The sequence below is a fragment of the Puma concolor genome, chromosome B3 (genome assembly GCF_028749965.1).
Source record: "Puma concolor isolate L17-30 chromosome B3, mPumCon1.1.hap2, whole genome shotgun sequence".
Classification (NCBI taxonomy): domain Eukaryota; kingdom Metazoa; phylum Chordata; class Mammalia; order Carnivora; family Felidae; genus Puma; species Puma concolor.
In genome coordinates, this window is record NC_141672.1 from 32,479,790 (window position 1) to 32,505,590 (window position 25,801).

The 25,801-nt window shown below is 39.1% G+C and overlaps 1 protein-coding gene across 1 annotated transcript in view; it reads left to right on the forward strand.

The window, feature by feature from the left end:
- Window positions 1-2: 2 nt before the first annotated feature.
- SYNJ2BP (synaptojanin 2 binding protein) overlaps window positions 3-25,801 on the forward strand; it is a 39,089-nt gene continuing 13,290 nt past the window's right edge. Inside the window, exons 1-2 of the mRNA XM_025920070.2 lie at window positions 3-195; window positions 21,820-21,956. Coding sequence (XP_025775855.1) covers window positions 132-195; window positions 21,820-21,956 — 201 coding nt within the window. The 5' untranslated portion in view covers window positions 3-131. The remainder of the gene's footprint in view (window positions 196-21,819; window positions 21,957-25,801) is intronic.

Below are 25,801 nucleotides of genomic sequence, written 5' to 3' on the forward strand. Positions count from 1 at the left end.
AACTTCCTCTTCCGGTCCGCGGGCCGCTGAAACCGAAAGTGTAGTGCTTGGAGCGCCGCGGGGAGATTGGCTCACCTTCACCTGCGCGAGCCCCAGCCGATTCAGTGGGGAACCCCGACGAGCAGTAAGACATGAACGGAAGAGTGGATTATTTGGTCACCGAGGAGGAAATCAATCTTACTAGAGGACCCTCGGGTATGTGCGGCACAGGTTGCCTCCGGGAGCAGGGTGCTCGAGGTTGTCATTGCAGAGTAGCCCCGTCTCCTGCTGAGCCGATTCCTTTGGCCTTGGAGCAGGCAGGCCCCAGCCTAGAGGTTTCCTGCACCTCTTTGAGCACGTAGAAGACTGTGTTGGCATCCACCGTTAGCCAGAGCGGGATCTGAGGAACCCACGTCATTTTTCAGTCGGATTATCCCATGTGTTTATAGTCAGGAAGGGTTTTTTCGGGTCCTAATAGTACCAGAAAATCCTGTCCCAAAGCCTGCTTTTTAACAACCGCCCCCCCCCCCCCCCTTCCATTGCCTACTTTATTCCTGTGCCTGTGACAGACTGTTGAGTAAAAAGGCGAGCATCAGCGGCGTCGACTGTAAAGGCACAGCCGTTTTCTTGGTGCTAGAATCCCTCTCTCCTTCCTTCCATTTTTGGGAAATTCATTTAGTGTGTCAACTGGAATGCTAAAGCGGAAAGAAACCTCAGAGATCTGCTCCCACACTTCTCAAATCTGCTTGCGCCTTAAAATTACCCGAGGTTTTTCGGTTTTGCTTTAAAAAAAAAAAAGTTCCTAGATCCCATCTCTAGGAATTTGGATTCAAAGCAGGGTTTTGCTTGCTGGCTTGGGTTTTTCTTTTCTTTTCTTTCTTTCTTTTTTTTAAACAAGCAAGTTGGGTGATTCTGATACAGCTAAATCCTCACTTGGCCCTCAGTCGTATTTCCGCCTCCAACACCCTCTTTTACCCCACGCTCTTCCCTGGGCTCTTAACACTACTACATGCCTTGGGTTTTGTTGACTCCCCTTTGCAGCTGTCTGGTGGATCGATTAAGAGCTTTAGCTTTGGGACTACGTAGATCCATCTGGTATCTAACCTCTTACTGGATCTTCGATATTGGTTGGCTGACTAACTTTACTGATGTAAGCTAAGCCTTAGTTTCTCATAAAACGTGCAGGATAATAGAATATATATACTTCATTTCATTTTTAAAAAAATATTTATTTATTTTTTGAGAGACAGAGACAGAGCATGAGCGGGGAAAGGGCAGAGAGAGAGGGAGTCACAGATCTGAAGCAGGCTCCAGGCTCTGAGCTGTCATCACAGAGCCCGGCGCAGGGCTTGAACTCATGAACTGCGAGATCATGACCTGAGCCCAAGTCGATGCTTAACCAACTGAGAGACGCCCCATAACAGAATATACTTCATAGGGTTATGAGAATGAAATGAGTTAACCTGTGTAAAACTTTCAGAACATTGCCTGACACCTCTTAAGCACTATGTGTTTGCTACTGTCGTTGTTATTATTAACAAATGAGTAGCTAGACTAGCACAGTAAAACCTGCTAAATATTGTTATTCCAGGAGCCTCCAATAAGTTATCAAGTACTGTGAGCTCTGTCTCTGAAATGTTGCTGTAAATCTGTCACTCCTTTCCATCCACCACTATCTAGAACAGTCCATCATCATTACTCATGTGGAATTTTGCGATATCTTGACCACCACTTATAGATTATTCTTCATAAAATGTGGTTTTCACAATCATCCATACTTTTTTTTTTTTGCTATAGAAGATTGGAAGTCGACTTATGGAAATGTAATTCATTCTAATCTGCATGTGTTAGTGTCATGCTTTACGTGAGCTCCTAAACTTTTGTTGAATGCACATTCTGTATGCCCAGTCCTTTTAGATGCACTTTTCCTACTTTATGTAAATTTCTCCTTCTCTCACTCTTAATATTTATTGACCTTTGAGGCTTACTATTTATTGACTTTTGAGGCTATGTGGGAAAGTGTTTTTAAGCCAAAATCTGCTTCCCTGTAACTTTTCATCCATTGGTACTTGTTCTTGGAGCCAGTTAAAATAATACTAGTTCTTTTCCTGATTGTCCTGCAAGTATTTAAAGATATATAGTTGTTCTCCTGTTTTGTCTCTTTCCTCTATAGCCTAAATATCCCTAGTGATTATATGAACTGTTTTGATGTGATTTTGGATTTAATTCTTGTCTCTTGCTTAAGAATTTAACGTACTTTGACATAGTCCTTTTGCTGTGGCATCCACCGTATTTCCAGGGTCTCCTGACTATAGCAGAGCAGAACTCACTAAATATTTTTAAAGTTCAGTGTAATATCACTTCAGCTTTTTTGGTGTTTGCATAGCAGGGTTGACTAATGCTCACCTCACCATTCGCTACAATTTCTGATCCTGTTAATTTTGCAGACCTATAGTTCCTAGTATTGCCTTTTTTCTCAATCACTGGAGTTAGGACAAACTTCAAAGGACTAATTTAGAAGAATAATTATATCTAGCTAATATATTTCCCTCAGAAGTGGTTTAATTACTATAGTATATGTGCCTTTATTCACAATGGATATTTGTTCACCAGGTGACTTCTTTAATTTTCCTAAGCATTTTCGTGTCTTGCTCATGTAAGTTGATAAACGTATGTTTTTAGGAGAATAGAGCCACAAATTTAGGATGGAACTGGCCTAAAAACAGTCATTTGAAGTTTGGTTGCTTCGGTTATCAAGAGGATGTTTCAAGTTTCTGTTTATCACCTCTCAGAGCTAATTACCTGGTATGTTGTACAGCCTAATTAAGCTTTTCTTTATTGTGTGGTCATGAAGATACACGGGGACGTCCCTTATCACCGCTAGAAACTTCCAGTAACTTTGGCAGTCACGTAGAGCTCTTCCCTTCTGTAGAAGAAATAGGAAAAGCCTCTAGTTCGAAATACGCATTTCTGTTTGTAGGCAACATTGTCCCTCTTCATGTACAGCTTCCTATGCAGAGACCTGATAGTTTAATCAGGTAGCAGCAAAAATGTGTATTCTGCATTTTTGTGCCAGTGTTCCGTCAAGGGTGAGAGTCTTGGATATTTTCAGTGTTTGGGCCCATTTTGGAAGGCAAATGAACCTATTCTGTTTGATCTTGTTTACTGCAAGGGAAAGAATGAAGTCTTGGGGAAATTATGACAAAGAAACTCAGTCTTTGGGAGTTCAGCTCAGTAACAGTCTCTAAGTCTCCTATATTTTCCTTTATCAAATTAAGAGTTTTTAATTTTGAAAAGCTGTGGTTACTCTAAGAAGTATCACATGGATCGAATGTTGCTTTTCCCCCCGCTACTGTAACAGGTAGAGATTGGCCATAAAGACAGCTCTGTTGCCCACCAAGTGTTAGGATTGGGATTCCTAGTTCAGGACTGAGGCCTCAATAGGTTTCAGCAGGTTGCTCTTGACATATTATCTTTAAAGAAGGAAGAGAATCTCTATGTGTCTACTTTTCTTTTTTTTTTGCAGAGGATGATGGGTTGGTATAATGTTTTAATAATGAATAGTTACAGAGGGATTATATTTCTGGCACTGTTAGTTACTTTGTATATTAACTCATTTAATCTTCACAGCAACCCTGAGTGCTAAGTGATTAATCCACGTTATTAGATGAGGAAATTATCTCTCGGAGAGGTTAAAGATTTGCCCAAGTTCTAAAGCCAGTAAGTTTAACCTAGATCTTTTGATTCTGCTGTTCCATCAACTACCTTCCAATATAGTAGCCATGTCGAAGGAGTTGACTGCCAGTCTTTCTCCTGACCTTTATTTGGTTATATCATGCGTTAAGGATTTGAGGCATCTTAAATGACTAACACAATCCACAGTGGAAAGTTTTTATAGTTTGCTGTTGATAGAGCTGAGGGCATATCAAGGTAAGAACCTAAAAACAAGAAACCCTGTTAAATCCAGGCACGTGAGTCTCTACAGACGGGTCATGTGCTTTAGGTTTGACGCTGAGACTGTTGCTGATCTGTTGTTGATTTGTTCATTCATGTGCCAAGTAGATCTGAGACTAAAGTGCTGTATCTCTGCCCTGTTTTCTCTTGCTTACGTGAAGTCTTACCCTCATGGAATATATGTCCCCATGGAGACATTACAGTCACAGGTGAAAAGTTAAATCTCAGTGTAAAGGATGGTTAAGGACTATGATGAACATGCATGTCATCAGAGGGCAAAGGAAGTGTGGTGGGGACCTTGTCCTGGAAAAGTTCAAAGAATGGAGCCATTGATAAGGTCCAGACTGATCAATTACAAGAAGATGGAACTTATGTTGGTCTTATAGACAGTATATAGGCTAGTGCCAGGCATAGGGAAGGTGTGGCCTAAACAGTAATAGAAAAAAGAAAATTACTTAAGCATATTCTGAGGTCAGTGAGTTATAGTGGCCTGGATAGAAAGGTAGGTTCATTTAGGAGAGTTAAGGAGATGAGGTTGCTGAGGTAGAGACTGGATTATGACAAGTTCTTAATGCTAGTGTAGAAACTTAACCTTTCTCTAAGGTTGCATCTTGACTCCTTCCCCTTCCTGTTCATTGGTTAAGACTGAATTCAAGAATCACCTCCTCCAGGAAGCTTTATATAGGCTAGTTGCCCCCTTGTTATGAGTATCATATACCATTTATTGAGTGCTTGTCATCATGTATTGCCAAACTAAACACTTTGTCTCGTGTACTCCCAACTAGGAATAGATGAAATGGTTATTATCCCATTTTATAAATGAGAAAACCTTGACTCTTATGTCACACAGTTCTTTAAGGGGTCGAGTTAAGAATTGGATTCAGTGGGGCGCCTGGGTGGCGCAGTCGGTTAGGCGTCCGACTTCAGCCAGGTCACGATCTCGCGGTCCGTGAGTTCGAGCCCCGCGTCGGGCTCTGGGCTGATGGCTCAGAGCCTGGAGCCTGTTTCCAATTCTGTGTCTCCCTCTCTCTCTGCCCCTCCCCCGTTCATGCTCTGTCTCTCTCTGTCCCAAAAATAAATAAATGTTGGGAAAAAAAAAAAAAATTAAAAAAAAAAAAAAAAAGAATTGGATTCAGGTCTGTGTGACTTAAAAATCCAGGCTCTGGGGTGGTGTCCTGGTAGCTCAGTCACTTGAGCATCCAACTCTTGATTTTGGTTTAGGTCACGATCCCAGGATTGTGGGATCAAGCCCCACGTCAGGCTTCATGCTGAGTGTGGAGCCTACTTAAGATTCTCTCTCCCTTTCCCTCCTCCCCCACATGCATTCACTCCACTCCACTCTCCCTCCTCCACTCACATGTGTTCTCTCTCTCTCTTTCTGTCTAAAATAAAAATAATTTTTAAAAAAATCCAGGCTCTCAACCATCATACAAAGTTCTTTTTTCTCTTTATGCTCCAACTAGATTCTGTGCATATCCCTATCTTAGTGTTTATTTCTATATTTGCTTCCTTATTTGTGTCTCCTCCTCCCTCTACTTCACTCTGAGCTCTTCCGATTCAAAGGATATACACTTCTTTTGTTTTCCTGATGCCTTGCCAGGCATGACACAGGGTGGTCAGTAAGTGTCATGAAATGACTAGGAAAACTGATAAATCTCAGAAAAATATAATAGAATATTGTTAAGTAAAGAGAACCAGTAACATGGTCTATTTCAGCTTTCAAAAAGTCAAACAGGGTTCTCCACTAACTCCAAGAAAGAAGGAAAGAATGTGGATGTAATGTGTTACAATGGATATGAAACTAAGATGTAAGAAACAAGGAGATACAAGAGCTAGAAAACCTTATAGAGTGAGAAGAGCATATTATATGAGTATCTAAGGTTGCTTCAAGGATCATTCTTATTAATATTTTTTGAAGACAATCCTTACGAATAATATAAGGGAAAACATGTAGTAATTACCTTGGAGAAGTAGAAAGGCAAGCTGTTAGAGGCCGAACCATAGAAACATTTTTTAGGGGCTCAGTTGGTTAAGCGTCCAGTACTTAGTTTCATCTGAGGTCATGATCTCACAGTTGGTGAGTTCAAGCCCCGTGTTAGGCTCTATACTGACAGTGCAGAGCCTGCTTGGGATTCTTTCTCTCTCCCACTCTCTGCCCCTCCTGGGCATGCTTTCTCTCTCTCTCAAAATAAATAAGCTTAAAAAAAAAAAAAAAAAAGCATTTTTTAAATCCACATGACTAGGCAGAAAAATAGCCACTGAGTGTATTTGAATAAGTACAAAATTACTTACTGAGGAAAAAGATCCAAGATGATAGAATCAGAACAAACTGTTGGTTTCGGGAGACTCGGAAATAAAGGTAGCTGTTTTTAAAAGCATTCATTTAGTGTTTGCTATGTGCCTGCACTGTGGTTAAGAATTATAGATATTAGGGGGCGCCTGGGTGGCTCAGTCGGTTGAGCATCTGACTTCGGCTCAGGTCACGATCTCACGGTTTGTGGGTTCGAGCCCCGTGTTGGGCTCTGTGCTGACAGCTCAGAGCCTGAGCCTGCTTCAGATTCTGTGTCTCCCTTTCTCTCTCTCTGCCCCTCCCCTGCTTATGCTTTGTCTCTCTTCCTCAAAAAAAAAAAAAAAAAAAAAAAACATTAAAAAAAACTTAAAAAAAAGAATTATAGATACTAGAATAAAGAATAAAAGATCCCAATTTTTAAGAATTTTGCAGTTCAATAGGAGAATAATTAATTATAATAGGCATATACCAAGTTCCCTTGAGGTAGAATAACCAAAATAGCTATGGACCTTCATAAGATAGTTCTGTTCCTTGTAGAGTCACAGAATAAGACTCAAGACCATACTAAATGTGTTAGGAAATGTTTTGGAAACAAAGTAGATAATATTCTCCCCCTTGTACAAAACTGTGGTGTATTCATGCCTGCTACAGCATACAGATTACCATGTTTTGGGCAAGAAGCAGTAGAGTAGGAGCAAGTTGAAAAGAGGGTAGTGGGGGAGTGTACAGGTTGTAGTATAAGGCAAAAAATGAAGAGATTGAAACATTGTGAAAGCAAGGAGGCAAACGGAGACATGATCCAGTGGAGACCTGGCATATACATTCGTTTAGTGTTTGAGCAAAAGCTTATCCTGGAATGAGAGACTAAAGGTGCCTACATAGGTATTTCAGGGAGAACTTAAGGAGCTGTCATTCAAGAAGAGGAGGCTATAAAATAAGCAAAATGTTGATTTGGGGTTTCACTGGGAGACAGAGTCAACTGAAATGGAAACTGTGCCCTAAATTGGGAGCCAGGAGTACAGGCTTTTAAAGGTAAAAACCACAAGGTGACATAACTTGTTTTGAGACAATCGTAACGGTGCTGGCAGAGTTTAAAGTGGTTATCTAGTGCAGGATTGGCTATTTAACTAATAGGTGTTACAGTATCTCTGTTTCAGTCCAAAGCGGAAGAATGTGTCCATTTGGCAAAAGTCAGAAAAGTTCATTGTGTTCTGCAAATTGAAACAGGAGTGGTGCATGGGACCTACTCGGAGCTCCGAGCTGTCAGTGCAGAGCCCGACATGGGGCTCAGAATCACAGAATCATGACCTGAGCTGAAGTCAGACACTCAACCAGCCGAGCCACCCAGGTGCCCCATGTGTTGATTAGGACCTCCAGTACAATACCCAATGCTAGTGGAGAGAGTGGACATCCTTTCCTTGTACCTAGTTTTAGGGTTGTTAGCTGTTTGTAGATGCTTTTAATCAGAATTGACATTTCCGTGTATTTTCAGTTTGCCAAGAATTTTTATCATGAAAAGGTGTTGTTTTGCCACCTGCTATTTCTGCATGTGCTGAAATAATCATGATTTTTTTCTTTATTAACTGGTGGATTTGTTCATTTGATTGACCGATGCAAAAACCACTTTACTTACATTCCTTAGGTAAACCCTACATTCGTCCTTTATATGTTGCTGGATTCATTTTGCTGATATTTTCTTGAGGATTTTTGAGTCCATATACAGAATATTTTTCTGTAGTTATGTTATAACCTGTGTTTCATGTTTTGGTATCAAGATTACCTTGTCCTCATAAAGTGGATTGAGAAACATTTTGTGAAATTACTGAATGTATTGTGGAATTTTTTACATAAGATATTTTTTTTGAGAGAGGGTGCAAGTGAGCAATGGGCAGAGAGAGAGTCCCAGGAAGGGTGGGGGTGGGGGAGGGAGAAGTGGGGCAAAAGCTCACCCAGTGTGGGACTCGAACTCACCAACTGTAAGATCATGACCTGAACCAAAGTCAGATGCTTAATGACTGAGCCACCCAGGTGCCCCTTGAAGATATTTCTAATAGATGGGATATTCAGATATTCTGTTTCTTCTTGAGTCAGTTTTGATAACTTGTGATTTTTTTGGAAAGAATTTTCCCATTTTATCTAACATACCATAATTATTCACAATATTCCCTTATCCCTTTAATGTCTTTAGGATATGTATAGTGATAATCCATTTTGTATTCTGGAAATTGGTAATTTGTAAAATTACATTTTCTAGATTAGTCTTGCTAGCAGTTCATCAACTTTATTAATCCTTTCAAAGAACTTTCTTTTGGCTCTGTTAAATTAAAAAAAATGTTTTTAATGTTTTATTTATATTAGAGACAGAGCATGAGTGGGGGAGGGGTAGAGAGATGGAGACAGAATCCCAAGCAGGCTCCAGGCTCCGGCTGCAAGCTGTCAGCACAGAGCCTGATGCAGGGCTCGAACCCACGAGCAGTGAGATCATGACCTGAGCCGAAGTCGGACTCTGATTGAGCTACCCAGGCTCCCCTCTATGTTATTGAGTCTGCTTTTATTTTATTACTTTCTTCTTTTCTTCCTTTAGGTTTAACTTAGTGGGTTTTTTTTTTTTTTTAGCTTCTTAAGATAGAATTTAAGATCATTGATTTTATACCTTTTAATTATTTCTTTTCTATTGTGAGCATGTAAAGCCATAAATTTCTCTCTAAATGTTGCTTTAGCTCCATCCCACAATTTTTAATATATGGTGATATCATTGTCATTCAGTTAAAATGTTTTCTGTTTTCCTTTATAGTTTCATCTTTAACTCATAGGTTGTTTTCCAAACATTGAGGGATTTTTTTCAATATCTTATTGTTATGGACTGAATGTTTGTCCCCATGTGCCCACCCCCCTGGGAAATTCAGATGTTGAAACCTTAACCCTCAATATGACTGTATTTGGAGATAAGGTCTTTACAGAAGTAATTAAAGTTAAATGAAGTTAAGGATGGAGCCTTGATCCTATAGAATCAGTGTCCTTATAGAGACCCAGAGAGTGCACGCTTGTGCATGTGCGCACAATCTCTCTCTCAGAACTCACAAAGAAGTCATGTGAGCGCACAATGAGATGGTGGCCACTTACACGTCAAGAGAAGAGGCCTCAGCATGAAATTTGTCTTGCTGGTACTTTGACATTGGACTTGCCAAGCCTCCAGAACAGAATTTCAGCCATACGGTCTGTAGTATTTTGTTTCGGCAGTCCAAGAAAACTAATACAATTATTTTTGCTGATTTCTTTTTTTTTTTTTAATTTTTTAATGTTTATTTTCGAGAGAGAGAGAGAGAAAGAGAGCAAGCGGGGGAGGGGCAGAGAGAGAGAGGGAGACATAGAATCTGAAGCAGGCTCCAGGCTCTGAGCTGTCGGCGCAGAGCCCGATGTGGAGGTTGAACCCATGAACGGAGATAGTGACCTGAGCTGAAGTTAGATGCTTAACCGACTGAGCCACCCAGGTGCCCCAATTTTGCTGATTTCTAATTTAAGTCTGTTTTTTGAAATTCATTGAGATTTACTTATGGAGCAGCCTTTGGTCAATCTTTGTGAACATTACCTGTGCATTAGAAAGGAATGTTTATTCCATAGTTGTGTGTGCTGTTCTGTAAAGATAAATTACATGAAGTTGGTTCTTAGTTTTGCTCAAGTGTTCTGTATTTTTACTGATTTTTTTTTTGTTCTGTCAGTTGCTAAGAAGTGTTGAAATTTGCAACTGTCGTTTTTTATTTGCCTTTTTCTCATTTCAGTTTTTGCTCCATTAATATTTAAGTTCTTTTATCTAGTGTGTTCATATTTAATGTTTTAACCTTTATTTTATTTTATTTTATTTTATTTTTAATTTTTTTTTCCACGTTTTTATTTATTTTTGGGACAGAGAGAGACAGCATGAACGGGGGAGGGGCAGAGAGAGAGGGAGACACAGAATCGGAAACAGGCTCCAGGCTCCAAGCCATCAGCCCAGAGCCTGACGCAGGGCTCGAACTCACGGACTGTGAGATCGTGACCTGGCTGAAGTCGGACACTTAACCGACTGCGCCACTCAGGCGCCCCACCTTTATTTTATTTTAGAGAGGGAGATAGACCATGAGGAACAGAGGGAGAGGGAGAGAGAGAGAATCTTAAGGAGGCTCCATGCTCAGCACAGAGCCTGACACAGGGCTCTGTTCCATGACCCTGAGATCATGACCAGAGCCAAAATCAAGAGTTGGATGCTCCGCTGACCGTGAGCCACCAAGGCACCCAGGTCATATTTTGTGTTTTAATGTCATCTTGGTGAATGGACTTTTTTCATTAGGAAAGGTTCTTTTTTATTCTCTGTAATATTCTTTATTCTGAAGTCTACTTTTTATAATATTCATAGGGCCAGTTCACCTGCGTAGTGTGTGTCCATCCCTTTCCTTTTCACTAGTGTTTATCCATGTATTTATGATTTCTGGTGGTATTCATTCCTGCGTATAGATCCAGTTTCTGTTCAGTATTATTCCTCTTTCATCCGAAGGATTTCCTTTAACATTTATCATAGTGCAGATCTGCTTGTGACAAATTCTCCCTGCTTTTGTTTTTCTGAAAAAAAATATTTATTTTGCCTTTCTTTTGAAGGCTGTATTCACTGGACATGAAATTCTAAATTATATTTTTATTTTAGCATTTTATTTAAAAAATATTTTTAATGTTTATTTATTTTTGAGAGAGAGAGACAGAGCTGAGCAGGGGAGGGGCAGAGAGAGAGGGAGACACAGAACCTGAAGCAGGCTCTAGGCTCCCGACTTGTCAGCACAGAGCCCGACACGGGGCTCAAACTCAGGAACCACAAGATCATGACCTGAGCTGAAGTTGGACACTTAACTGACTGAGCCACCCAGGCACCCACCGCTCTTTTAGCATTTTAAAGATGATGTTGCATTGACTTAAGGCTTGTATAGTTTCTGAGGAGAAGTCTGGTGTCATTCTCATCTTTGCTCCTTATATATACTTGTCCTTTTCCCCTGTGGCTGCTTTCAAGATTCTCTTTATATCTGGTGTTGAGCAGTGTGGTTATGCATATACTTTGCTATTTGTTTTTTTTTTTCTTTTCTTTTCTGTTTATTCCGATTGGAGTTTGTTGAGCTTCTTGGATATGCTTGTGTATATTTTTCACAAATTTGAGTCAGTAGATTCTTCAAACGTTTTTTGTTTCCCTTTTCCTCTCCTTCTGGAACTCCAGTTACATATCGCTTTTATCCTACAAGTTACTGTGAGTCCCTTCTATGTCTTCAGGCTCATTGATCTTTTGTCTTGTGGTATCACATTGGCTATTAATCACATCTAGTGTATTTTTCCTTTCAGATATTGTAGTTTTCAAAATCTGTGAGTTTTCTTTTTTTTTTTTTTCAACTTTCATTTTCATATATACATCAGTGGAACAAAATAGCCCAGAAATAAACCCATGCATGTATGGTCAATTAATTTGTAACAAAGAGGCTAAGAATATATAATAGGGAAAAGATAGTCTCTTCAAAAATGGTGTTGGAAAAACTGGACAGGATGCAAAAGACATGCAAACATGCACAAGGATGAAACTGAACCACTCCCTTATACCATATACAAAAATCAACTGAAATGGATTAAAGACTTGAAAAAAAATCTTCCATTTTTTCATTATGTTTAACTTCCTTTAATTATTTCCACATAGTTATAATAACCTTTTAAACATCCTTGTCTACCTGTTTCATCCTTTATTGTTTCTGGTTTTGTTTCTCATGATTGATTTTTCTCTTGATTATGGGTCGTGTTTTCTTCTTAGCATGTTAATTTTTAGATTCTGGATATTGTGACTATTACGTTGTTGCCTGTCTGCATTTTGTTTTATTACATGAACATTGTTAATGTTACAGTGCTGAACTTTGTGTTAGCAGGCAGTTAAGTAACTTGTAGATCAGTTTGACCTCCTGAAGGCCTGTTTGTAACCTTTTCTAGGATGATTCTAAAGTCGTATTTACTTCAGGGATAGTTCAACTCTACAAATGAGTTATGTTCCAAGTGAGTATCCACAGAATTTTCAAGTGAATCACTGAGGATTTCCATTCTGGCTGGACAGAACTTGAAAATCTCCCTGCCCTTTTTGAACTCTGAGAATTATCTAGCATACAACTTCCTAGTTTTTGTTTGTCCAGTCTTCTGGAGTTTGACTCAGCATCTGTTTGGGCTAGTACTTTGTAAAGACTCATGAAGATACCTGGATCTCTCTTTTTTTCTGCCTCCCTTCCTCCTTTCCAGAACTTTGCCCTGCAGCTTCCAGCGACCTCACCCTCTCCAGACCATAATCCCCATTTCATCAACTCAGTTGATTGATTTTGATAGAGAGTCCAGAAATAAACTTGGTTCTGCTTGGGTCCTGCTCCCTGTGGTTGTGATCAGAAATTGCGTTCACGTAGATCACTAGGGTGATCATAGAGCTACATTGTTTTAATTTAGGAACATATTAAGAGGAATATAGGCCATGACAAAATGGGATTTATTCCATGAATGCAAAGATGATTCAATAAAAGAAAAATCCTTCAAAGTAATACAACATATTAATAGAATGAAGGAAAAAACCCACATGATCATCTCAGCAGATACAGAAAAAGCATTTAAGGATATTCAACACTTTTCCATGTTAAAAGCAAACTAGGAATTGAAGGAAACTTCCTCAGCATGATGATGGCAATGTATGAAGAATCCACAGCTGACAACATACTTATGTAAGCATGAAAGCTAAGATTAAGAACAAAGACAAGGATGTGTGCTTTCACCACTTTTGTTCAATATGGTATTAAAAGTCCTAACCAGAATGGCTAGACAAGAAAAAGAAAGAAAAGGCATACAAATTGGAAAGAAAGAAGTAAAATTGTCTCTAGTCACAGATGAAATGATCTTACATGTAGTAAACTCTAAATGTTCTACAAACAATACCTGTTAGGGTTTATAACAAATTCAGTAAAGTTGCAGGATACACACTCAACACACAAAATCAGTTTAGTTTCTATACATTAACAATGAACAATCTGCAAAGGAAATTAAGTAAATAATTCCATTTACAGTAGCATCAAAAAGAATAAAACACTTGTGAGTTTAACCAAGGGGGCAATAATTTGTACATTGAAAACTACAAATTTTGGCTGAAAAAAAATGAAGACATGAATAAGTAGAAATACATTCCACATTCATGGACTGGAAGACTTAATATGGTTAAGATGACAGACAATACTATCAAAGCATTCTGTATAGTAATGCAATCTTTGTCAAAATCTAATCAGCCTTTTTGTAGAAATAGAAAACCACACTCTACAATTCATATGAAATGTCAAAGGACCCCTAATAGCCAGAGCAATCTTGAAAAGAAAAAGCGAAGTTGGGGAACTCAAAACTTCCTGATTTCAAGCCTTACTACAAAGCTACAGTGTTCCAAATAGTGTGGCCCTGACATAAGGACAGATATATAGAGCAGTGGCATAAAACAGGGGGGCCAGAAACAAACCCTCTCCTATACGGTTAAATGATTTTGGAAAGGGTGCCAAGACCATTCGTTGTGTGGAAGGACAGTTTCCAATAAATGGTGTTGGGAAAACTGGATCTGCAAATGCAAAGCACTGAAGTTGGATTCTCGCCTTACATCTCATACAAAAATTAAAAGTGCATCAGATACCGAAATGTAAGAGCTAACACTGTCCATTGATTGATGAGTGGATAAAGAAGATTTGGAATATATGTTACACAATAGAATATTATTCAGCCATAAAAAAAGAATGAAATCTTGCCATTAACAACATGGATGGAGCTGGAGAGTATTATGCTAAGTGACATAAGTCAGAGAAAGACAAATACATGATTTCACTCATATGTGAAATTTAAGAAACAGAACAAATGGGCAAAGGGAAAAGAGAGAGAGGCAAACCAAGAAACAGACTCTTAACTATACAGAACAAACTGAGGGTTACCATAAAGGAGGTGGGCCGGGGGATGGGTTAAGTAGGTGATGGGGATTAAGAGGTACATTTGTTGTGATGAGCACTGGGTATTGTATGGAAGTGTTGAATAACTATACTGCACACCTGAAACTAATATTACACTGTATGTTTACTAACAGGAATTTAAATAAAAACTTATAAATAAGTAAATAAGCAAGTGAGCAGACTATCTGTCCCCCTACACCCTACCCCCCCCCCCAAAGCGAATACTATAAAACTCTTAAAAGAAAAGATAGGGAAAATATTTACATTTTTGAGTTTGGTGGTTTGTTTTTTTGTTTTTTTGTTTTTTTTTTGGCTATGACACAAAATGTACAGGCAGTGAAAAAAATAAATTGGGTTTTGCCAAAATTAAAAATTTTGTGCATCAGAAGACACAGAGATAACACAGAATGAGAGAAGATATTTGCAAGTCATATATCTGATAATGGATTAATATCCAGTATATAAAGAACTCTTATAACTCAACAACAACAAAACCAATTCAGAATAAGCAAAAGACTTGAAAGATATTTCTCCAGAGAAGATATGCATATGGGCCAATAAACTCATGAAAAGATATTCAACATCACAGCCTTAGGAAAGTGCAAATCAAAATCACAATGATATACCACTTCACATCCCCTAGAATGACTATTATCTAAAAGACAAGTAAAAGTAAGTATTGGCAAGGATATGGAGAAATTTGAACCCTGCGCATTGCTTGTTGGAATCTTAAATGATGCAGCCACTGTGGGAAACATTTGAGCAGTTCCTCAAATTGTTAAAAAATTGCTATGTGATCCAGCAATTCAGTTCCTAGATAATTGCCCAAAGGAATTGAAAGCAGGGACTCAAATAGATACTTGTACACCAATGTTCATAGCATTATTCACAGTAGCCAAAATGTGGAAATAACCAAATGTCCCCTGAGAGATGAGTAGATACACAAAATATGGTGTGTACATACAATGGAATATTATTCAGCCTTTAAAAAGAATGAAATTCTGATACATGTTACAACATGGATGAACCTGGAAGATACTATGCTAAATGAAAAAGAAGCAAGTCGCAAAAGAACAAATATTGTATGATTCCACTTACATGAGGTATACAGAATATGCAAACTCCTAGAGACCTAAAGTATAATAGAGGTTACCAAGGTGAAGGGGAGGAATTACTGTTTAATGGGTACAGAATTTTTGTTTGGTATGATGAGAAAGCTCTGGATATGGATAGTGGTGATGGTTGCACAACATTGTGCATGTACTTAATGCCATTTAATTATACATTCAAAAATGGCTAGTGGTAGGTCGCGTGGGTGGCTCAGTTGGTTAAGTGTTGGACTTCATCTCAGTTTATGATCTCATGGTTTGTGAGTTCAAGCCATGCATTGGGCTTTGTGCTGACAGCTTACAGCCTGGAGCCTGCTTCAGATTCTGTGTCTCCCTGTATCTGCCCCTCCCCCCAGTTGTGTTGTGTCTTTCTCTCAAAAATAAATAAACATTAAAAAAATTTTTGGGGCACCTGGGTGGCGCAGTCGGTTGGGCGTCCGACTTCAGCCAGGTCACGATCTCGCGGTCCGTGAGTTCGAGCCCCGCGTCGGGCTCTGGGCTGATGGCTCAGAGCCTGGAGCCTGTTTCTGATTCTGTGTCTCCCTCTCTCTCTGCCCCTCCCCCGTTCATGCTCTGTCTCTCTCTGTCCCAAAAAAATAAATGTTAAAAAAATTTTTTTAGGGGTGCCTGGGTGGCTCAGCCAGTTAAGTGTCCAACTTTGGCTAAGGTCATGATCTTGCAGTTTGTGGGCTCAAGCCCCGCATCGGGCTCTGTGCTGACAGCTCAGAGCCTGGAGCCTGCTTCAGATTCTGTCTCCCTCTCTCTCTGCCCCTCCCCTGTTCACACTCTGTCTCTCTCAAATATAAGTAAACATTAAAATATTATTTAAAAAAATTTTTTTAATGGCTAGAGGCACTGGGTGGCTCAGTTGGTTAAGCATCCATTCAATTTCAGCTCAGGTCGTGATTTCATGGTTGGTGAGTTCGAACCCTGGGTCGGGCTCTGTGCTCACAGTGGGGAGCCTGCTTGGGATTCTGTCTCTCTGCTTCTTTCTCTCTCTCTTCCTCTCAAAAACAAATAAACATTTTTAAAAAGTGGCTAAAAAGTTAAATTTTATGTTACATATATTTTACCACTAAACAGTGAGTTTGATTGACATCTAGGGAAAATTAGTGAGATTATCTTGGGATAAAAAAAAAAAAAACCTGCATGCTGATAGTGAAGGAAATAAGGGTGTTTTGTTAATCTGGTATTCCTAATTCAAGAAGTGGCCACCATCATTGGTGTTAATGGACTATTTTGTTTCATTTTCATTATGTCCAGAATTATTATTTCTAGAGCAATATGGTTAAACATTGTTTTTTACCTTATAACTTACAAATTTTAAAGACAAGAATCTAAAATAAATGAAGGGCTTTTCTTTCTTTGGCCTGAAAGTAAGCACTAGGGACCATGATTCAAGTGACAGAACTCCAGAATGACCAGTTCTTCCTCTGGAATATATTACTGTTGGGAACTGTTCTACAAGCATTATTCCAACATTGCTTGTTCAGCCAGCCCAAAGGCAAGTTACCTCCCAAGATAGCCAGCCTTGCTTAGCAGATTTTTTTTCCTAAAGCAGTTGTTTCTATTTTCTACAACGATAGAGTATGGCAAAATGATTTAGAACTCACACTTTGGAATCAAACATCCAGATTAACCTTTTGTAAAATTACTTAATCTCTTCATGCCTCATCTTCAAATTCATCTGTAAAATGTAATAATCACTTCACCTGTTTGTTGAGAAGATTAAATGAGATAATGTATGCAAAGTGCATAGCATGGTAGCTGGTACATATTAAATGCTCCGTAAATATTAACTGTTGTTGCTTCTACTATTGCTGCTCTTATACATAAATGAGCCCAAGGTCCAGACTTGGAGACAGGTTGGGGGGTGTCCACAAGAAGGCATTTCTTGTTTGACTTTGCAAAGCTCCTATACAAGATGTACTTTCTTTCTCTCCTAGTCCTACGGTGGTGTAATTCTTATGCCATCTTTACTTTCTTGCATTTAGACTTCTTTTCCAAATTAGAGACCAAGCAGTGCATTTTAATCTTATCACGTTTAAAAAAAAATTATTGGCACATTATAACCCGAGTTCACTATGTAATACTTCTTCATTCACTCACTTTTTAAAAAGCCATTGAGTCCTAGTCTTTTTCTTTTTTCCTCTCCCTCAGCCCCTTTTGGATCATAGATGCTGAGAGCTGAATTAATTGTATCCTTTAGGTCCATAACACATTGTCATCATCAGTAAATGCAAGGTCCCTCTCTGGTTTGATTTTTGTCCTTTATCCCTAAACTTCATCTTGTACCCTTTCCCCCATAGGTACCCATTCTAACATGTCTTTACATGTCTTTAACAATACATGTACTTTTGTCTTTTGTGTTTTAAAAAAATATTTATTTATTTTGAGAGAGAGAGAGAAGGAAAGAGAGAATCCCAAGAAGGCTTTGCATTGTCAGGGCAGAGTCCGACTTGAGGCTCGATCTCATGAACCGTGAAATCATGACCTGAGCTGAAATCGAGAGTCAGATGCTTAACCAACTGAGCCACCAAGGTGCCCCTATATATGCATGCATTTTTGTAAGTAGGTAATACTGTTTTGTGTGCATGGGTTTCTAATTTATAAGAAGATATTGGGCTATTAATAACCAACATTACATTTTAAAACCCTGTTACCTTAGATATGATTACTTAGTGCTTCTGACTTTTAACTATATTTTAGTTATCAGTTCCCTAAAGTATAGACATCTAAATTACCATCAGTTTTACCCTACCACAAAACATGCTGCAGTTAACATTTTTATATTATCCTTTATAGATAGGATGATCACAGTGGTCCAAAATGAGATGCTTTTTAAGTTGAAGGGGACTATTTTAAAATTTTTTTTAACGTTTATTTATTTTTGAGACAGAGACAGAGCATGAATGGGGGAGGGTCAGAGAGAGGGAGACACAGAATCTGAAACAGGCTTCAGGCTCTGAGCTGTCAGCACAGAGCCCGACGCGGGGCTCGAACTCACGGAGTGTGAGATCGTGACCTGAGCCGAAGTTGGCCGCTCAACCGACTGAGCCACCCAGGCGCCCCTGAAGGGGACTATTTTAATTATAACAGGTATTCATCAAGACTCCCAGACAAACTAGGATCGGTGGTCTACCCTATTTATGGAAGATTTTCCTGAGACACAGTTGGTAATCAGCAGATACATACTGGGAGAGCCCTTCTCCTCCTGGTTGTTTCTTTTTTTTTTTTATTTTAAAAAAAAATTTTTTTTTTCAACGTTTATTTATTTTTGGGACAGAGAGAGACAGAGCATGAACGGGCAAGGGGCAGAGAGAGAGGGAGGCACAGAATCGGAAGCAGGCTCCAGGCTCCAAGCCATCAGCCCAGAGCCTGACGCGGGGCTCGAACTCACGGACCGCGAGATCGTGACCTGGCTGAAGTCGGACGCTTAACCGACTGTGCCACCCAGGCGCCCCTCCTCCTGGTTGTTTCTAGCTGACATCTGTTGCAATTGATTGGTATGTGTGCTGGACTGACTGTTGTGTATTTTAAATACCACCCTTGCTAGAAACTCTTCATGATGGGGATGTCTGGGTCACCATAGATATACTTAATTTCAATAAGTTTGAGTTCCAAACCAGTCTTGTTCTAATAGTTGGATGGATTTTTTATCTGTCTTCTTATATTTTAGGACTTTCCACATTTGTACTGTGTCTTTTTAATCTTTTTTCCATCAAACTGTCCAGTTTGGGCTGTAGCAGGCACCACTGTTTATTGACAACTGCTCTTACAGTAACTACTCTGTAGATTATGAAGGATTTTTTCAGATTTGATGTTATTAGACCCTAGCAATTACCTTTTGAGGTAGAGAGGGCAGAACTTGTAATCCTTACGTTACGGAAAAGGAAACCGAGGATTAGAGGTACACTGACTTAGTAAGTCCACACATGTGATAAGTTATGGAGTTGAATTTATGACCAGGTGTTCTGCCTCTGATTAGCCTCTGCACAATCTAAAAGGGACAGGCAAGAGGGTAAATTTCTGTTTGTGGTTAAAGCAGGGACTATCCAGTTTAGCTTTATGTCTTCCTCAGAACATAACACAGCGCCTGACGCATAGTAAATGATCGGAAATTTTTAATGAACAGATGACTTGGGGATTAATGTAGGGCCCAGGTTTGAATTGGTAGTTCACTGCTGCCCAGTGCTTTGGTGACTCCCATTTTATTTCAGCAATGCTTCGAATTATGGGTGAGTTCAGTTCTCTAAATGCTCTTAATGAAGAAAGAGACTTCCTGCCAGCCTCAGAGTTTTCATGTTAAATGGCGTAGTGCATTTACAACTGACATAGCGATCGCTTATAAACATGCCATTGAAGCGGGACTTCTGGGTGAGAGTAGACTGTACTTACGTGTTCATAGAAAATTTCGATTAGATTTCTCCCACTCTCCTTTTTTTAGGCACTCTTCTGTAGCTTTGAATAACAGTAGCAAATTCCTTCCTCTTTCTAACAATTATATTGCATTAGGCTGCTTAACACATGCTTCCTATCCCCAAATCCCCAGTCATCTATAGTGTTTAGTAAAGATGTTAGATTTGAAAGATTTGCTCCAAATAGTTTGTGCTAGTATTGTGAGAGGCTGGTTGTCCTCAGCCACCTTGCTCAAACCAGTCACAGTTTTGAAGTGGTTTCAAAGCCTTCAACAATCAGGCTTCACCTACCTTTCTGTCTTCTCTCATAACTACCCACCATCCCCTTTCTCATAGTTATAACTACCCACCATCCCCTTTCCAGTACCTCCCACCCACTATGAAACAAATTAAGAGTGTTCTAAGAAAAACCATTTAATAACTTAAGTTTTCATACCCTACCCTTCAAGGAAGTTGAAATAGTCATCTTCTAGAAGTAGCTTTCTATCATGTATCTTAAATCCTTTTCATTCTCTACCTGCAGAGACTGTGCACAAGGTATGCTGTGTAGAGATGTTTCCTGCTGCTTCTCTCCTTTTGGCCATGTGTTTCTTTCACTCACAGATTGATTTGCTAGTACTTGTGTTAACACTGTGAGCTTTACATGGAAGCTTTCATCCTATCAATGGGGAGAATTTTTAAGAAAGCCCACGTATGTCTCCTTAAGTATCTTTTCTGTTGAAACCAATAGTAAGCTAGTGATTATGGCCATTCCTTCTAATCGTGCCACCAGACTTTTGTTTTTTCATTGTTTCCAAACCCTTTTCTCTTTTCGCTGTGGCTATGAATTCTACAGTATCTGACATAAAGAAAACCCCAGGAGGTTCTTTCCTTTTCTTTTATATTCTTTCTTTTCCTTTTCTTTCCTTTATAAAAGTGGTTTTTGTAAAGTGAAATTCTTCCAACAGCTGAGTGGTAGGTCCATGGAAATGATACTTTGGTGGTCAAATGAGACCTACTCTCTTAACTGATTTTTAAGAGTGCGGTAACACTGTTATTATCTGTAGGCACCATGTTGTACCTCAGATCTCTAGAACTTACTCATCTTGCATAACTGAAATTTTGTACCTATTTAAATGACTCACAGAAGCAAAGAGTCAAAGGGTAGTTGCCAGGGGTGAGGGTGAGGGGCGAGATGGAGAGTTGCTAATCAGTGGGTAGTCCGTTCTCTACAGTGGATAAAACTTGGCAAACTACCTGAATATGTAGTTGTTTGCACTGAAAGTAGAAAAGGAAACAAGAGTGAATTTGGTGATTTAGTCCCATCATGAAGCTTCAGTTACCTCCCTAGTTCCTGACACTACTGCCCTTCATGCTAAGTAGAAGAAAAAATGAAACTCCTAAGACCATTTCCTCCAAAACACCTCCATACACAAATTGTCCTCAAGGTTGGGAGAAGAGAAGTATGAAGGAGAAGGTTTGGTTAGGAATCTCTCCTCCACTAAATTGAAAATAGTTCAGGGGCACCTGGCTGGCTCAGTCAGAACAACATGCACAATGCTTTATCTCTGGGTTGTGAGTTCAGGCCCCACTTTGTGTGTAGAGATTACTTAAATAAGTATTAAAAAAAATAGCTCATTTGCTAATTAGTTAAATGCATGGCTTCTTCTCATGAACACTGCTTACCCTGTTACATTCATATCGAGAAAGTTGAGAATTGGGTCCTCTGAAAGCCACCAGCAGAATCAAAATCAGATGTGAACAGAAGCACATCTTACAAGAATCACCATTATTCTTTCACTGAGTTTAGTAAAGATTTTTCTTTTCATACTCAACAAATTATGTTGATTACCCTGTTTGTATTTTTAGTCTAGCTTGGTCTAAGTGGGCAACTCTGGGTACTGTTGACCTCTGTTGATGATACTTTTCATTGACCTTGCCTGGGTCTATTGACTAGTTACGTTACAGTTGACTCGCCAGCCTCCCCTCCCCACTAGGCCTTTCCTCTTTCTTTTTCCTCTTCTTCTCTAATCCCTTTCTTCTTCGCCACTCTCTCCTTCACAACTCCTCCATGATTTTCTCAGGGCTGGGCTTCAACATCGTCGGTGGGACAGATCAGCAGTATGTCTCCAACGACAGTGGCATCTACGTCAGCCGCATCAAAGAGAATGGGGCTGCGGCCCTGGATGGGCGGCTCCAGGAGGGTGATAAGATCCTCTCGGTGAGAACTGGCTTCGGCCTCCTTCGCTGTTCCTTGCTCCCTAGACCCCAGTTCTTACCCTTGGCCCCTTCTTTGGGAAGATTTCTGCCTGCCTTTTTGGATCTGGAAATTTCTGGATTGTAGAATTCGGTGGGAGGGACCTTGATCAGTCACCTTTTCCAGCCCTGCCATGGAGCAAGGAGGATAATACCTCACTTGATAGCAAGGCCTGTAAGTCCAGAATATGAAGCTACTTACCCAAGTTCAAAAACAGGGAACAGGGAGGGTGAGGGACCGATATGGGGGAAAAGGACTTAAAACCCACAATTGTTGTCTTTCTTCAGTTATACTTTATCACCTCCCTTTTGTTAATTGAAACACTAATGTGTGTCTTCCTTTACTCCAAAGAGACAAAAAAGGAAGGTAGGAATTAAAGTGTCCTTTTTAGACTCAGATCCTTTCTCACCTGTTATTAAGAATTGGAAATTGGAATGCATTCTCATTTGGATGTGTCCACTGTGCTCCCATTTCACTCTGCTATATATTTTGCAATAAGACACTACATGGTAAGCATTAGTTTTTTGTTTTTGTTTTTTTAATGTTCTAGAAGTTCCTCAAGGGCAGGGACTGGATCTTTTTAAATTTTTTGTATCCTTGCACAATGCTTAATATATATTTAACAGATGAACAGGTTGAGAAATCCAGGCAAGCCCAGAAAGGTTGGCTGATCCAAAATATAAATACAGTGTCATGGATGGTAACATCCTATTTTCGTCCTTCTCACCAACTGTTTTGCCTCTTTTCAGTCCATTGAGCTGCTAGATCCTGTTTATTAATTTGAGAGGTACAGTGATAAATACCTTTATCCCAAAACGATCCTGAGAAGCTTACAAGCAGATTATTTCCTATGGCTCCCTGGAGAAAGATATCCTAAAAAAATGAAATCAGCTTGAATGGTACATTAAGGAAAATTTGAGAGTGAGTTGTTAAAGGTATAGCATGTAGTTAGAAACTATGCATTTTAAAGTGCCATTTACCACATTGTCTCCAGGAAACTGGGGCCTGGGTTACATTTGAAAAGTATAGGGGTTAAGAGGACAACCATGTTATTCAAAAAAGTTTGGTAAAAGATAGATTATTGAAGAATGAGAATGGTTAGTTTTTGAGCACCATATGCTGAGCAATATGCTGAGAACTTTAAATTTGTTTAATATTGTGGTAATCCTACGAGGTGGATACGTTTATTATGACTATTTTGCAGCTAAAGAAGCTGAGTTCTTAGTGAAGTCAAGCCGCTCGCCCAAGGTCACACAGCTAGTAGGTGGCAGAGGGCTAAAACTGGTCTGTCTGAATTTGGAGCCTTTACTCTTAATCAGTATACTGTACTGCTTCCTAAGAGGTAAATGAGGAGCTCAGACTAGTTCTCCTAAACAGAAAGTTGCATGTGAATTAATAGATTTTATGTATGGTTTCATATAAAAACTGAATATAAGGGATAGAATTAGGGGAAAAAAGGACATAAAGCTCACTATGAGAGAATTTATTAGACATAAGCTGAGATGAGGGGCCTTACTTATGTGGGTCATTGCCTCACGGAGAAAAGAAATTACTGGAAGGTCCGCTCGAGTTTTTTAAAAGGGTATGGTAGGAGATAAATGTCCATGAAAAGAAAAAGTAGATGTCGAAAAAACTCAACTCGCTTCTTTTTAAAATTTATAGCAAGGAGGATTTTACTTTATCAAAGTAAAAGAAATATGAGAAATATTACAAAGATCTATAAAAGATATTAAGTATTAAACAAATATCTGTAAGACACATAACAAAGAATGATTCAAGTTTATGTTTTGGCCAGTTAAGACATGGCAAAGAAAAGAGGGAGGAAATGCCCGGCAAAGAAAAGGCAAAATTTTAAGACAGATATGGAGAGAAATAAAGGAAAGCTGAGAAAGAGAAAAAGCATGTACAGGAGGACAAGGCCAGTATATTCTCTCCATTCTTTTTTCTTTTTTTTAAATTTCTTTATGTTAATTTTTGAGAGAAAGAGAGACAGAACGTGAGCGGGAGAGGGGCAGAGAGAGGGAGACATAGACTCCGAAGCAGGCTCCAGGCTCTGAGCTGTCAGCATAGAGCCTGACACAGGGCTTGATCTCACAAACTCATGACCTGAGCTGAAGTTGGACACTTAGCCGACTGAGCCACCCAGGCACCCTTCTCTGTTCTTTCTGGGGCTATCTTATTTGACTCCAGTTTCCCTTCCAGGAGTTTGCTCCAAAATTCTTCTTTCTAGACCCTGTTCCTTAAGAAATAAGCTTCTTTTGCCTCACCATCTTATCCCCTTTCTGTCCTTAGGTTAACTTGTTAGGCATTAACCACTAAATGGTTATGTCTCCTCTGTAACTCACTTTATCCCTTTGATGTACTTAAGTACCCGATTACTGGCTTTGGAGTCCCTTCCTTAGTACATTCATTTTGGATAACTAATAGAAGTATCATTAAGGGATCTAGGTTTCCTGTGAATTATTATTGACAATTCAATCTTTCCATTTCTCCCCAGATTATGCCCATGTTTTTCAAGGAATATTAAGTAATTGCATGACTTACCATGCAATTTAAGGCCCTATTGCATCTGACCACCATGAAACAAAAACAGATCTTACCGATGGAATAGAGCTGAGGTTGACATGAGGGCTGGAGATGGAGATTCCTCACCAAAGTTTATTTTGTGCATGTGATAGTGAGGTGATTTAATATTTGTATAGGTTACCAGGGAACCTGGGGAAATTTTATTTTTCTGAAAAAAAAAGTTAAACTGCCTAGGTTTATTTTCCTTGTGTGTCTGCCTCAATGAAGGGAGGTGGATAGTCAAGAATAGTCAGTCCTTGGCCAACTCTACATTTTTGTGAAGCTCAGGAGCTCAAGGTGATGTGGCTGAGTTTTGCATTGAATAAATGAATATTCCATTTTGACCAAACCCCTTGTATAACAAAATGGTACACACAGATTGGGCCACTAGTCAGCTCCATTTCTTGTTCTTGTCAAATATAATTCTTAATTTGGTGACTGAAAGAGTTCATTTCAGGATCTTGGCAAGAAATTAAAATATCCAGAGTATAATCAGAAGTCAATGCTTATTAAATTGAGTCCATTTCTTCTCTACATTTTATACATTTATATTGATATTATTCTATAGTTAGAGCTCTTGAGGCAATTCAAAAAATTTTTTTCAGGCTATTCAAAATTGTTAATCATCAAAGAAAACTAAATTTAACTCAGTTTATTAATTTCCTAAGACAGAAAATAGGAAACTCCATTTTGAAGACTGCTAACAACTATAGTTAAAGGGAAAAACATGTATGTTTCCCTATATGTTAACTAGAACACCACCATTACAGTTCTCCGAACATTCAGTCAGCAAAATTTTCTAGCATGTTGCAAATCTGCCATATCTCAAGTTCAATAAAACTATGCCATGAGTTAAGGAAGCTGAAGTAGCAAGTTTAGCAATGTTCTAGGTTTCTTGGTTGAGTAGCTTGGTACTAAAAGTGAGATCCACGGACCATCTGGCCATTACTTGCGATCTTATTAGAAATGCAGTCTCAGAAACCCTCCCAGACTTACTGGAATCAAAATCTTCATTATAACACGATCCCTGGGGTATGAATAAAAAATGTGAATAAATTTTGAGAGGCATTACTGTAGGCAAGTGCTATTGAAACGTTTCACGTTATGACCTATAGTAGGTAATACACACACATGCACATGCATACAGACATAATTGAAGCAAAGTTTAAGAAAATAATATCTCTTCTATATGTGATACATTCTATTAATTTCACATTTTTAAAGTTAAATACTGCTCTTGACCC